The sequence below is a fragment of the Portunus trituberculatus genome, chromosome 18 (assembly GCF_017591435.1).
Source record: "Portunus trituberculatus isolate SZX2019 chromosome 18, ASM1759143v1, whole genome shotgun sequence".
NCBI classification, from domain to species: Eukaryota; Metazoa; Arthropoda; class Malacostraca; order Decapoda; family Portunidae; genus Portunus; species Portunus trituberculatus.
Genome location: NC_059272.1, coordinates 12,890,869 through 12,904,522, shown reverse-complemented (window position 1 = coordinate 12,904,522; position 13,654 = coordinate 12,890,869). Strand labels below are relative to the sequence as shown.

The 13,654-nt window shown below is 38.6% G+C and overlaps 1 protein-coding gene across 3 annotated transcripts in view; it reads right to left on the bottom strand.

The window, feature by feature from the left end:
• Nucleotides 1-3,160: 3,160 nt before the first annotated feature.
• Nucleotides 3,161-13,654, bottom strand: part of LOC123505562 (Bloom syndrome protein homolog) — a 99,535-nt gene continuing 89,041 nt past the window's right edge. For all 3 annotated transcript variants that reach the window (XM_045257028.1, XM_045257029.1, XM_045257030.1), the window contains 4 exons: nucleotides 12,255-12,445; nucleotides 12,029-12,159; nucleotides 5,546-5,699; nucleotides 3,161-3,761 (listed from right to left, as the gene is read on the bottom strand). In XM_045257028.1, the coding sequence (XP_045112963.1) occupies nucleotides 3,467-3,761; nucleotides 5,546-5,699; nucleotides 12,029-12,159; nucleotides 12,255-12,445 (771 nt within the window). In that variant the 3' untranslated portion in view covers nucleotides 3,161-3,466. The remainder of the gene's footprint in view (nucleotides 3,762-5,545; nucleotides 5,700-12,028; nucleotides 12,160-12,254; nucleotides 12,446-13,654) is intronic.

Sequence of the window (13,654 nt, the reverse complement as noted above, 5' to 3'; positions counted from 1 at the left end):
TTTTCAAGCTCAGTGATCACGCCATTGTTGCATATTCCAACTTTGGACGTATCATACATATTTTTTTTCATCATATTCTTATCCACGTATTGAAATATGTCAACATTTTATACATTGTTCCAAATATTTTACTTATGTTTTTTTGAGCTCAGAGTTTCTTGAACAACCACTCCCAGATCTTTTTCCTCTTTAGTCTTCATTATTTGTTCCTCTCCCATCAAATAGTTCCATACTGGTCTTCTCTTACTCTTTCCTAATTCCATTATGTGGCATTTCTTGGAATTGAATTCTAACTTCCACTTTTTACGCCACTCATAGTTTTTGTCTATATCTTTCTGCAGCAGCAGTTTCCTCAGGTCTTAATTACTCTTAACAATTTAGCAACATCAGCAAACAAATTAACATAACTGGATACTTCATACTGTATGTCGTCTATAGATACCTGGAACATAATGGCAACTAACACTGACCCCTGTGGCAATCCACTTGCTACTTTACTCCAGGATGAGTATGTATCTCTAATCAGTTCTGATCTCTCTATCCTTCAAGTAATCTCTTATCCAATCTAATATTTTTCCTCTAAGTCCTCCCAGGTTCTCCAACTTCCAAAGTAGTCTGCTGTGGGATTTCATCAAAAGCCTTTTTTATATCCAGGTACAGTGTCCACCCATCCATCTCTGCTTTCCAGTCCTTCTGCTACTCTTGAGTAGAAACTTAGTAAATTTGACACACATGATCTTCCTGTCCTAAAGCCAAATTGTCTGTTCAATATAACTTTTTTTCTTCCAGATATTTAACCAATTTTTCTGATAATTTCGCATATCTTCCCCACAACACTAGTAAGTAACATCGGTTTGTAATTTAATGGATCCGTTGACTTTCCTTCTTTGAATATTGGGATTGTGTTAGCTATCTTCCATTCCAGTTCCAGTGGAACTCTCCCTTTCTTTAATGAGCTGGTAACTATTTCCCAATTGGTTCTACATTCCTTCAGTGCCCAGCCTGACACACCATCTGGTCCCATTGCTTTTCTGATATCCAGTTTTTAGTAGTCTTCCAAATTCTTGTTTGTGCATTATGATTTCCTGCAAGCCTGTACACTGCAATGTCCTATTTGGTTCTGAAAAATCCTCTCCTTCAGTAAAAAAGAGTCTTAAAGCTCTCATTCATTACTTCACTCATTTCCTCTGCTGTTTGATATGTCTTCCCTCCTTAACTATTCTTTCTATTGTTTTCTTATTCTTCATCTTACCATTGATATACTTGTAGAACAGCTTAGGTTGATCTTCACTTTTTTGCACCACATCCTTCTCAATGTTTCTTTCTTAAATAATAATAATAATAATAATAATAATAATAATAATAATAATAATAATAATTAATGGTAAAGGGATACTTGATAGAACCCATGGTGTTGAATTCTGGACATAGTATAAAATCTACTAAAATGGCCAGTTGAAGAGTTATTGTTGCAACTTTCTAATGTAAATGCCAGAATGGGTCGTCAAAAGTTATGTTTAGTGAAGTCAGTGCTAGAAATTTGGCCCTTCAGGCATAAATCAAAAGTAGGAAGAGGTGCCCATGCATTCATGAGTATTTCAAGTAAGATTAATCAGAGAAGTGGATACCAAGTTCAAAATTACCTATGTTGTGTCCTTTCAAGTAATCATCTTCATAGCCCATCTGTTTGTCTATTACCAGGCCAGGAGCCAACAATCTCACACAGGGAAAAAAAATTACATTTGTTGTTGAGAGCAAATACTATAATGTAATAAAATCAAATAAATCAGATTGAATACTATTCTGCCTACTGAATTTTATTACTCTGGCATTGTTTTGAACTTTTCAATTACTGAAATATTCTCAAGTATTCACCATGTATCGCCTTGATACTTTGTCATTTGTCGAGAGATTTAAAGTTACATGTCACCATAATACCCAGGTTCTAAGGTGGTTACACCAAAGATGCACCTGGGTGGTAATATGGGTACCACTATGAATGAAATTGCCTGTGCCACTAATGGGTGGAAGCTTAACAGCACTTCCAATACTCTTCAAGTTACCTACAGGCAGTATAGGTCAGGACATAAAAAGGAAGAAAAAAAGAAGTTTAGTCAGCTAGATACTTATCTGGGTAATAATATTAAAAAAGGAAGGGTATTTTTATTTTCTTGGTAATCCATTCTCAACTGCTATATAATTTGCTGAATTCCACAACAAAAATAAACATAAAGTACAAAAATATAGATAAAATAGTCAGTTTCAGGAATAGCTACACCTTTTGAGGGGGAATTTTGGAAGGGAGAGAAAAGCCATTTTGAGGTATGGTGAAAAGGATGCAGAAGGCATGATTTATTGAGAACTGTCAGTGTGTGTGTGTGTGTGTGTGTGTGTGTGTGTGTGTGTGTGTGTGTGTGTGTGTGTGTGTGTGTGTGTGTGTGTGTGTAATTCACTGTTTGATCTGCTGCAGTCTCTGACGAGACAGCCAGACGTTACCCTACGGAACGAGCTCAGAGCTCATTATTTCCGATCTTGGGATAGGTCTGAGACCAGGCACACACCACACACTGGGACAACAAGGTCACAACTCCTCGATTTACATCCCGTACCTACTCACTGCTAGGTGAACAGGGGCTACGTGAGGAGACACACCCAAATATCTCCACCCGGCCGGGGAATCGAACCCCGGTCATCTGGCTTGTGAAGCCAGTGCTCTAACCACTGAGCTACCGGGCCGTGTGTGTGTGTGTGTGTGTGTGTGTGTGTGTGTGTGTGTGTGTGTGTGTGTGTGTGTGTGTGTGTAATTCTTCACCACGGTCGCCTGCTGGTCACCCAGCCAGTCTTCCCCATTACGGTGTGTGTGTATATCTAAAATAGATAACATAAATGTTATACCTGTTTCTAAGATCTCACCAAGGTTTAAAATATCTTCTGTGCCTCAGAAAATTTTCATGAACAATTCTCTTCATTTCATCTTTAAACCTTGCCATTTCCTCCTCTGCCACAATACTTTTGCCATTTTCAAAATTCCTTACCTCAGACAAAGGGCTAAATGTTAATCCCTGCATCCTGGAGAAAAGTGAGCCATAAGATTAAGAAAATACAACCTTAGAAAAAAAAAAAAAAAAAGGAAAGGAAAGGAAAGGAAAGGCAGAGATGAATGTAATTCATCTAAGTATGTCTCTTTATGTAGGTTGAAACCTTAAAAGTACTCCAGATAAGCTTGTCTCATTATGGGAATTAAAATATTTATACCTCTCTTAGCTGACTTTTGAAATCTGCAGTGGATATACTGGCAGTACTGGAGCTACACACAGTGCATGTAACCAATAACCAGACTATTCCAACCAAATGAAAATTACTAGTAGCTAGACTATTTCTGCTAAATAAAAATTAAACTCAGTCCCTCAAACAAATTGAAAAATTACGTGGAAACATTTCAGTCAGTCACACTTTTGCAAAGTCATCAGAATCTCACTACTCGGGACTGTGTCTGGAATGACTGTGTTTGTGGTTTTGGCCTTTGTAAAAGTAGAGAGTTACTACTTCCTCTTCCCACGCTTTGTGGTCGCCTCAGTCCTTGACTTCCTCTTTTTGCACTTGCTGTTACTGTTGTTGCTGCTGCTGCTGTTGCCACCTTTGTTCGGGACACTGCATATCTTGACTGCTTGGTTGGGCTACCAGCAGTTTTACCTCTTTGTTTTTTTGCTCTTCCTCTACCTCTCCCTCTCCAGTTGCCAAAATTTCTCTTTCGCTTGGTTCTGGAAACAGTAATGCAGAGATAAGATACCTAATTATTTGTGTGGTCCAGGGACAATACAAAGCAAAAGTATTAGTTATATTATTGTTTACAATAAGCAAGGCTCTTATTTTTCAAAAGAAGGCTAATAAATTCACTATTCATTCTAAGTAAGCGAACACTGAGTAACCTACTTCATGAGTGAAATTCAAATATATCTATAATTACTCTTACTGCTATCTACTATTGCTGGCAAAGTGACTGATATGTGCAAAATTTCTATATGCAAGTGTCCTAGTTAGTATATTAACATTTTTAATACTTCCCAAATAAATTATTTACCTGTTAGTTATGCAAAAGTTACATAAATCTTAAAAATTTATAAGATATTTTCTGAATTTTGAGTGATGTATTGCCATTAGTGGATGTACATCTGGGGCTGTGTTCTACAAAGTTATCATCAGGTCTCGCAGAATTCCTGACCGTCACTCCACTAACCATTTTAAGGCTCACAATTTGTCAACTTTAAATATATAGAAAGAAGTGGGTCCTTGACATAATTTTCTTTTATCTAAATTATTTTGACATCATATTACTGCATTTTGGAACAATTGCAGTGTATCCAAATAAAAGAAACATGATGAATAGAAGCCTACACCCGACAGCCTGACACATGCAGGCTGCTCGGGGCAAGGTTTGTTTGAGTTTGGGGAAAACTGATCATACCTCTGATGGACACTTAGATACCATAGTGTAGGACACTACGTGAAAACACAGAAAATTATCCACTCACAGTGCAGGTTAACTCCAGACAGAGGAGTGAGGTCTCATATATACATTTATGTTCACAAAACAACATATCTATTAGATTTTTACAAATCTTACCACCATAGCTTCAAAGTGGTATGTGGTGGTATCCAACACCCACCTTTAGAACGAAAATGAGGATAGAGAAAGTAGGAGAAAACAGAAAAGGCAATACTGTCAGTTGTCTCAGACAGCTGTGCTTCAGTGAGGAAAAGATGAGGTTTAGTAGAGGATAGGTGGTGTTCTACAGATTGAAAATTAGATCTAAGACTGTGAATGTTGCAAAAGTTAATGAGAAAAAAGTTGAGGGAGATGTCAAGACCTTTTGGGGTCGCCATCAAGAGAGCAATTCAACCCAGGAACATTTATGGTTCCTACCTGAGAAGGAACTCCAAGACTGGGTTGGGAGTCACCATTTTGAATTTTGAGTGAAGGGTGTGTGCATGTAGTAAGTGCTTGTAGTTTGATGTTAGAAGAGTTGTCTTTAGAGGGCAGGCTGTGAGTACTCCCTCGAATTGTGAGACACGAAGGGAAACATTCAGTGAGATCACAACTATCTTTGATGGGGAGTTCACAGCACTCTCTGAACTAATCCAGACCACAACTGGTCCAGAACAGGACTAGTGCTATTACACCTCGCTGGGAGCAAATTATCGTTTTGGTAGGTGTCTACTACCACCTCCTGACTATGTCACACGGTTAGAGCCTGTCATAAATGGATTTGTCTAAAATCCACCATTCTGTTACGCTATGACAGCTATTAGCTATGACTTTGTAGAATACAGCCCCTGAAGCTGACTGTTTGTTTTCCAATGAGTTGCATTTTGAAAAAGGACCGTGGTCTATGGCATTTCATGTCGCTATGTGCATTAAAACAAATATAAATTGAGTTACTTTTCTCTGGATTAGAGCAATTGAGAACACATAACATCACACAAATCGTATATCATCTGTCAAGATGTCCCGAGAGGACAGTAACCAAAGCAATAGATTTCTTACCCACGCATGAACCCTCCTCGTGCGCTTCCATTACTGAAGTGAGAAGTGCCTGGGCTGGGTGCACTGATGCCACTCATCCAGCTGGTGCTGTCATCCAGACCCAAGGATGAATCTTCTTCCATCATGTCTGCTTTAGCCTGATCAGTCAGTACCACTAAATAAAAAAAAAATTATAGAATAGGATAAATAGATAAGGACCACAAACCTATAATTTATAATGAGTTATGCTCCAAAGGTACCCACGAAATACAGGTAATCCCTGTTTAACGAAGGGGTTACCTTCCTAAAAAAAAACCTTCGTTAAGCGAAATTTCGTTAAGCGAACTGATTATAACAAGTTTAACCCCTGACTTGAACTTCCATTAATAAAGCAAGAGTGCATCATAGTACAGTGAAAGGCTTAATGAAAGTAAAAATTATGAAGTTAAACATTTAGGCTGTTTAATTTAAGTCATTATAATGTACACTAATGTATGTATGTACGTAACTCTATAATGTTGATGAAACAGTGAAATGGGAAAGACACTAACCGGCAACCTGTGGAATGTAAACAAAGGGCGCATCATTGTATCACATACAAAACTTATGCACCACATTTCCACAAGGCTTTCCATTTTATCCATTGTAGAGTCACGAGTTCAGGTGGTTCTTTTAACTTGCAAGGAAGATACAGTCTCATCAGCCTTCTTAATAGAGTCTGCTGACTTGAAAATAGTAGAGACAGTAGATGGAGTCAAGATGGTGGCGAGCAATGCTATTAGTTTTCTCGCTTCTCTCGTGTCTATGATAAATATCCAGCTTCACTTCGAGAGTAAGAGACTTCCTGGTCTTCTTAGCAACGCTAAGCGACATTGCAGGGAGTTTTGGAGATGATTATGAGTGTCGAAGGAGGCCTGGGGTGGACCGAAGCTGCCAAGAAGTTTGGGCTGCACAAGGTGTCTGTCCGCACAATTTACAAGGCGCTGGACAAAATCAGGCAAAGTGTGCATTAAGTTCAAGAGGGGTGTTGAGGAGCTTCTTTTGCCCTACAAGGAGACCTTACGCCATATGGAAGCATCTGCCAGTCAGAGGCCCATCACTTCATATTTCAAGCCCTCTCCAACCAGCAAATAAACTAAAGGTACTAATACTAAAATTAAATAAAATATGTGCTTGGTATTTCATTTATTTTTTTTTTTTCAGCCTTTTGGTGAAAAAATTTTTTTTGGGGGGAGGATCTGGGAACGTAACCCCCATTTTCCCATAGGGCCAATTATTCGCCGAACACGAATCTCGCCGTACACGACAAGCTCAGGAACGTAACTGTCGTGTTGGGCGAGGTATGACTATATATATATATATATATATATATATATATATATATATATATATATATATTTATATATATATATATATATATTTTTTTTTTTTTTTTTTTTTTTTTTTTTCTTTTTTAACCCATGTGGTATGTTGGAGACCAGCCCAGAACGCATCCCCCCTATTTCCATTATTTCCTATGGCAAAATGACGTCCACTTAACAAATTTCCGCTCTACGAACAGCTTTGACACCCCTTATCCTGTTCGTTAAGCGGAGTATTACTGTATATCTATCTATATCTATATATATATATATATATATATATATATATATATATATATATATATATATATATATATATACATATACAGTAAAGTCCCGGGTTACGTCGGTCTCGAGTTACGTCAAACTTGTAGTTACGTCAGTCCACTATAAGGCAATTTAAGATTTAAAAAATTGAAAATTTATAAATAGTAAAGCGGAATTAAAGGACCTCACATATGAAGAACGACTGAAGGAAATGGGACTGCCAACCTTATAAGATAGAAGAGAACGCAGGGACCTAATAACAATGTATAAGATAGTAAATGATATTGAAACGATAGACAAAGAAGACCTGGTGCTGTTAACGGAAGAAGAAGGAAGGACAAAAGGGCATGAAAAGGAGACCAGGATGAGGCAGTGTGTGAAGGATATTGGAAAACACAGTTTTCCACACAGAACTGTGGAAAAATGGAATGCATTGCATAATGGAATTGTCACAGCACATAGTGTGCATAACATTAAAGAAAAACTAGAAAAATGGAGATATGGAGACAGGACACTATGAGCCTTGCTCGAACACTGTACAATACAACTAGGTAAATACACACACTCAGCCTTCAATTTAACAGATTGAAAGGGGGAAAAATGGTTCATTGCTTGAAAATATTTACAAATGATAAATACTAGCACACAATAAAATTACCATTTTGTAACACCAATTAGTACAGTATAAGTACTATACAGTAATATAATTAGTTGAACAACTGAAATAACGGTTAAATTCACTCATTTACGTTTTTCCTGTTTGGGAGGCATCTTAGCAGAAAACAAACACCAGAATCTAAACAACAGCGGACAGAGGGTGTACATACGCCTGTTCCTTGAGAGACAAGTGCAGACTGAGATGTAGGTGGCTGGACCAGTGTTAACATGGTGCGTTGACATGGTGATTGCACCACGTTACACATGTTACCATAAGCCTCTACATTTGCTCCCTTCAAGCTTAGAACAATTATTTTTCTTTAATGATTTTATGATATACAGTAATACCTTGAGATACAATCGGCCAAACATACGATTTTTTTTATATACGATGAAAAATTTCATATACAGGCAACCCCCTCTTAATGAAGGTTCACACAATGAAATTTTGCTACAATGAAGGCTTCCTTTACTACTATCTGCCCGTTTAATGAACACCAAACTCACTTTAACGAAATTTTATCCAGGTAATTTTTTCCAAGTTTGAAAGCCCCGCCATATCACGCAAGCTGACAGGCTTTTGAATACACCAATGCCTTTTGTGGACAAAACGTGCACCACTCACTCCCCTAGTTCAAAACAATAACAGTGTCAGCAGCAGCTTGTCTTCCCTCACTCTATATGCCACCAAAAACGCCCTGCAATGTCGCCTAGCGTTGCTAAGAAGACCAGGAAGTCTCTTACTCTCAAAGTCAAGCTGGATATTATTCACAGACACGAGAGGCGAGAAAACTAATAGCATTGCTTCCCACCATGCCTTAACTCCATCTACTGTCTACCATTTTCAAGTCAGCAGACTCTATTAAGAAAGCTGGTGAGATCATATCTTCCTTCCAAGCTAAAAGAACCACCTGAACTCTTGACTCTGCAATGGATAAAATGGAAATGTGGTACATAAGTTTTGTATGCGGCAGAATGATGCGCCCTTTGTTTACATTCCACAGGTTGCCAGCTAGCGTATTTCCTGCTCCACTCTCCCTCCCTTCATAAATTTAAGATCATCAACATTATAAAGTTACTTATATACATATATTAGTGTACATTATAATGACTTGGTCTTAAATTAAACTGTGTATCGTTGTTCATCCTTTGTGCATGTATGTGTCTGTGCTCCTCGGCAGTGTGTATTTTTCTTAAGTTTTGTGAACTCAAGTAAAAGTTTGGCGAGAAACACACAAAATAACTTGTATTCACATACTGATTAAACTTAAAAATTCAATAAATGAGTGAGTACAAATTTCTGCCCACAAGCAACTCTTCCTCTTTGCAATGCAAAAAACCAGAAGTCTCTAGATGTCACGGTTACCAAAATATCACAGGTTGAATGAGGTAGTATCATCGGTTTACGTGGCCTTGTGTCCAATCGGGTTCAGCGGCCTTGGCTAGAGCGATAGAAAACAGGCCTCTTGTATCCCCTCTCCCTCTCTCTCTCTCTCTCTCTCTCTCTCTCTCTCTCTCTCTCTCTCCTGTCGCCTGTTCTGATACCACTCTCATTCAAAAGTTGTCTCCGCACAACATGACGAGAGACCCAAGATATAGAAGTCAGGCACGCGGGAGAAGTGGCAGAATTGGACACAGTGAAATCACTGTCGCTCCCAGCATCCATCGTTGGTGACACATTGACGTAGAGCATATGTTTACTCCTGATGCGTGTTGCGAGCTCACAAGCAAAGAAAACGTGAAGAAGATAGCCAAAATACAGCTGTAAAAAGCCTAAACGTCTATCAACATACCCCAAGTCTTGCGTGACGAACGTCTATTGATGTGTCCCGAGTTTTGTGGGTTAAGTTGTTATCTTGGGCAATACAGTTAATTTATATCATGCATACAATAAACATTGTATCTATCTCATATTAAATCTATATTTGGTTGGTATTTATAGCATGTTAATTTTTTGGAGGGGTAAATCCATATCATAAGAATGAATTAATTTTATTTCCATTAATTTCTATGGGAAAAATTGATTTGATATACAATTTTTTTTATATACAATGATCACCACGGAACAAATTAAATTCATATGTCGAAGTACCACTGTACATAGTAGTATATATAATATTATTTTCTAATCTATTTCAATAGGATTTTTACTCATTTAAGATATTTATTGTTATTTGAGGGTTTTGACATTTTTAAAGTCAGTATCACACCAGGCAAATCTAACCAGTGTTGCAAAATATTGCTGGGTAGTTTTCCATCAAAATTTTGTGGTCTGTTAAGATCCAAAATCCATTAACTCTTAAAGTACGGGGACTTGATTTACTTTCTGTCTGTTACAGTGGGGAAAAATCACACCTGTCAAAAATGCTAATAGATTTTTTTTCCTTATAAAAGTATATTTCTTTGTGTTATTCTGAGTACAACGATGTAGTTTTCAACATGTTATGACCTCTGAGTGCAAAGTTATTGCATATCAAAAAATTCTCCCCGAACCCCTGGCAGAACCCCCCCAGCTCCGATAACACTGCGCGAGTGCTCTGTCTGTCTGTCTGTCTGTCTGTCTGTCTGTCTGTCCTTTCGGGCATTTGAATTTGATGTAAAAGTAGGAACTTTTGCATTTTCATGTCATGAAAATGCGAGCTCAGATGTATGAAATGATGTGCAAAACAGGAAAAGGAAAAAAAAACATATTACAAGTATTTTATAATAATTGGAATCTGGCAACTCTTATTAGCGACGGGATTCACGTGACTTGGCCGACAAGCACAGTCCTGTAGAGGCAACCATGGGTGACACACACCAGCACATTGTTCGAAGGGAGCACGTGAGGTTTATGAACATTGCTGTGAGGTTTGTTCTGTCTCCCAGATTGCGATCAAAATCACTACTGGAGTCTTCACTTTCTTCTGTCTCAATAAAAAAATCACTGTCTTCATTTTCATCATTGTCCTAAATGTTATTACAGAGTAACACTGACATAACATCACTCGGAGTACCGTTTCCTCCCTCCTGGTCATGGGAGTTGCCAGATATTGCCTCGAAATATGAAAAGATGACCTATTGTGAGGGATCATACGTCTCAAGGCTCGAGGAGGCGAGCGAGAAAAGTTGCCAGATACCTCCACTTGCCCCAGGACCAATAGTGAGGGGAAGAGATTCAAACATTTAGTGTGAAAAAATCATGATTCCCGGAACGATCCCCGCCTCTCCGCATGCAACGTTACAATCATCCCAAAACGATCACCATACGTTAAGGGTTAAATAATCAATCATGGGGGCATACGCTGCAGGGGGTGTTGCCTCACCTACCATATGGCGTCACTCCAGGCGGTCATGCCTTGCGAGTCTCCATGCAGGCTCCCTTTCCATGCTAAGTAACTCCCAGCAAGAGACACTGACTTGCTGCAACTATGAGTTCTGTGGACATCCCCTAGGCCTCCTCCATGCTGGGTTATTCCTTTTGAAGACAACCCGATATGCAGAATCGGCTTCCGGATAGCGTGCCACATGCCCCTATAGTTGCAGTTGGCATTAATGGGCCATGCTGGTAATTGGCCTCAAATCAGTCTCATGGAGCAATCGCTTATTTGGCACAAAGTCATACCAGTGGTACCCCACAATCCTGCGAAGGTATCGAATACCAAAGACATCAATTCGCCTCTTCAGATCGGTATTCAGCGATAGGGGTCAGTTAAATCAAGAGCCAAGTGTATATACATTTAGTACATATTTTTGATATCCAGGTTCCCTATTTAATTAGGGCTAGGATGGTGCCTCCTGATAAAGGGATTGGTTTTGACATTTGGGAAATGTCACCCAAAGTGGATGCTCTTTCTACACTCAGACTGTGGACAGGATTCGAACCCATACACTTGAGGGGCCACGAAAGCATTTTTTTCCTATGTTATGGCCTATAGTGCCTATAGGTCTACTTGAGGAGTCCATATGGGAAGCACTGTTCAGCTTCCACCCATTAGTGGTGTAGGCAATTTTATTTATAGTGGTACCCATATTAGGGCCCATATCACCACCCAAGCACATCTTTGGTGTAAGGCAATAATAACACCACCTAGAACCTGGGTACCATGATGACATGTAGGTAACTTTAAACCACTCGAGAAATTACAAAGTTTCAAGGGAGCATGTGGTCCCACTGTACCACAGTGGTCATGTAGATATTACCTTATATGTAATAGATAAATAAAACATTCATAGTTACCAAGTTTTTGATCAGCATATCGCTTAGTAACATCCAAGAGTGCTTCTCCATATTTCTCATAGTTGGCTCTTGTCACATGAGGTATTTTCATCATCTCTTCTTCACTCTCAGGTAGTTCCATAGACATGCATCTGAAAAAGATACATAATTATTAGAAACAGAAATGGAATTAATAGTGTATGTGTACATTTAATGTCTGTCTGTTACAAATACAAAAGTGGTTTACCTGAGAGCAGTCATGTTAATAACGTTGGTGTAGTTGATGCCCTTAGCTGCAGCAATGCCCTTTACTACACTGAGTAAATCTTTGTAGCAGCTCTTTTCTATTTCCTTAATTTCACTATCATCACTGGTCTTTGAGCTTGAGTCAGCAACAACCTGATTAGTTCTTGTGTGCGCAATCATGTCGACATGAAACTGTTTGGAATAAATAGGTTATGAAACTGCACTGAAACCAAAATCACCCAGCATGGCTCCCAAGTTTTACAGGTAATTAGGTAATGGCACAATTTCCTTATGAGGTCAAATTTCACAAAAGCATTAGCACTAATTAAAAGGGAGGGTATTGGGTGCTGTTCGAGTTCTATGTTCTTCTTTCTTCACTTCATAATTTGATTTTCATAAATAGTATGACTGAAATATGTGTAAATAGAAGTTTCTGCTGTGGTCATTCTCTCAAGGGTCATCAAAGAAAAGAGGCAAAATAAACCAAACTAGAATACATAACAATTTTCATGATCAAGTAGATTCTAAACAGTAATAAACTGAGATACAAAATATAATTTAGATATGGATTTCATGGTTGGAAAGCATTTGATCCGGAGGTGAAAATTGATGGTTATACACTTTCTCCTAAGGATAGGGAAAACAGAAGAAGGGAAGGAGTGGCTTTGTACGTTAAGGACACATTGCAATATGTATACACAGTAGAATTAAGACAGATAGCAAAACATAGTCTCTATGGGTGGACATTAAGGATGGGTTATAAACATTAGTAATGGGTTTAGTGTACAGGCCACCTAATGTTTCAAACCAAATAAACACTTCACTGTGGGAGGAAATAACTAGAGAAACCAGGTACAGTGAGGTGTGTGTGGTAGGGGATTTCAATTATAGGAATGTTGATTGGAGCTTGATGGTGGGTAACAGGGAAGCAGAAGAATTTCTTAGGGTCATTCAGGATAATCTTTTAAAGCAAATGATTTTAGATCCCCCACAAAGGGAAATAATATTCTAGATTTGATTCTGACAAACAGGGAGGAGGCAGTTAAGCAGATGGAGGTTGGTGGCCAGCTTGGTAACAGTGACCACAATGAAATATGATATAAATTGAAATAGCATGAAGCTTTTAGATACAAGAGCACTAGGAAGGTATCCGACTTCAAGAAGATTAATTTCAGTGGCTTAAGGGGGTATTTACAAGGAGTCGACTGGAAAGAGACAGGCAGGAGAAAGAAGGGAGGATCAGAGAGGTAACGTGAGGTGTGAAGCCAGAGAAGGGGAGAGTGAAAAGGGTCTAGTAGTGGGATCTGGATCGGGTCAGGCTGAGAGGAATGGAATGAGTTTGGTAGGACCAGGGCATGTGAAGGTTGGTGAGGTGTATAGCTACTTTCTTGATAAATTACA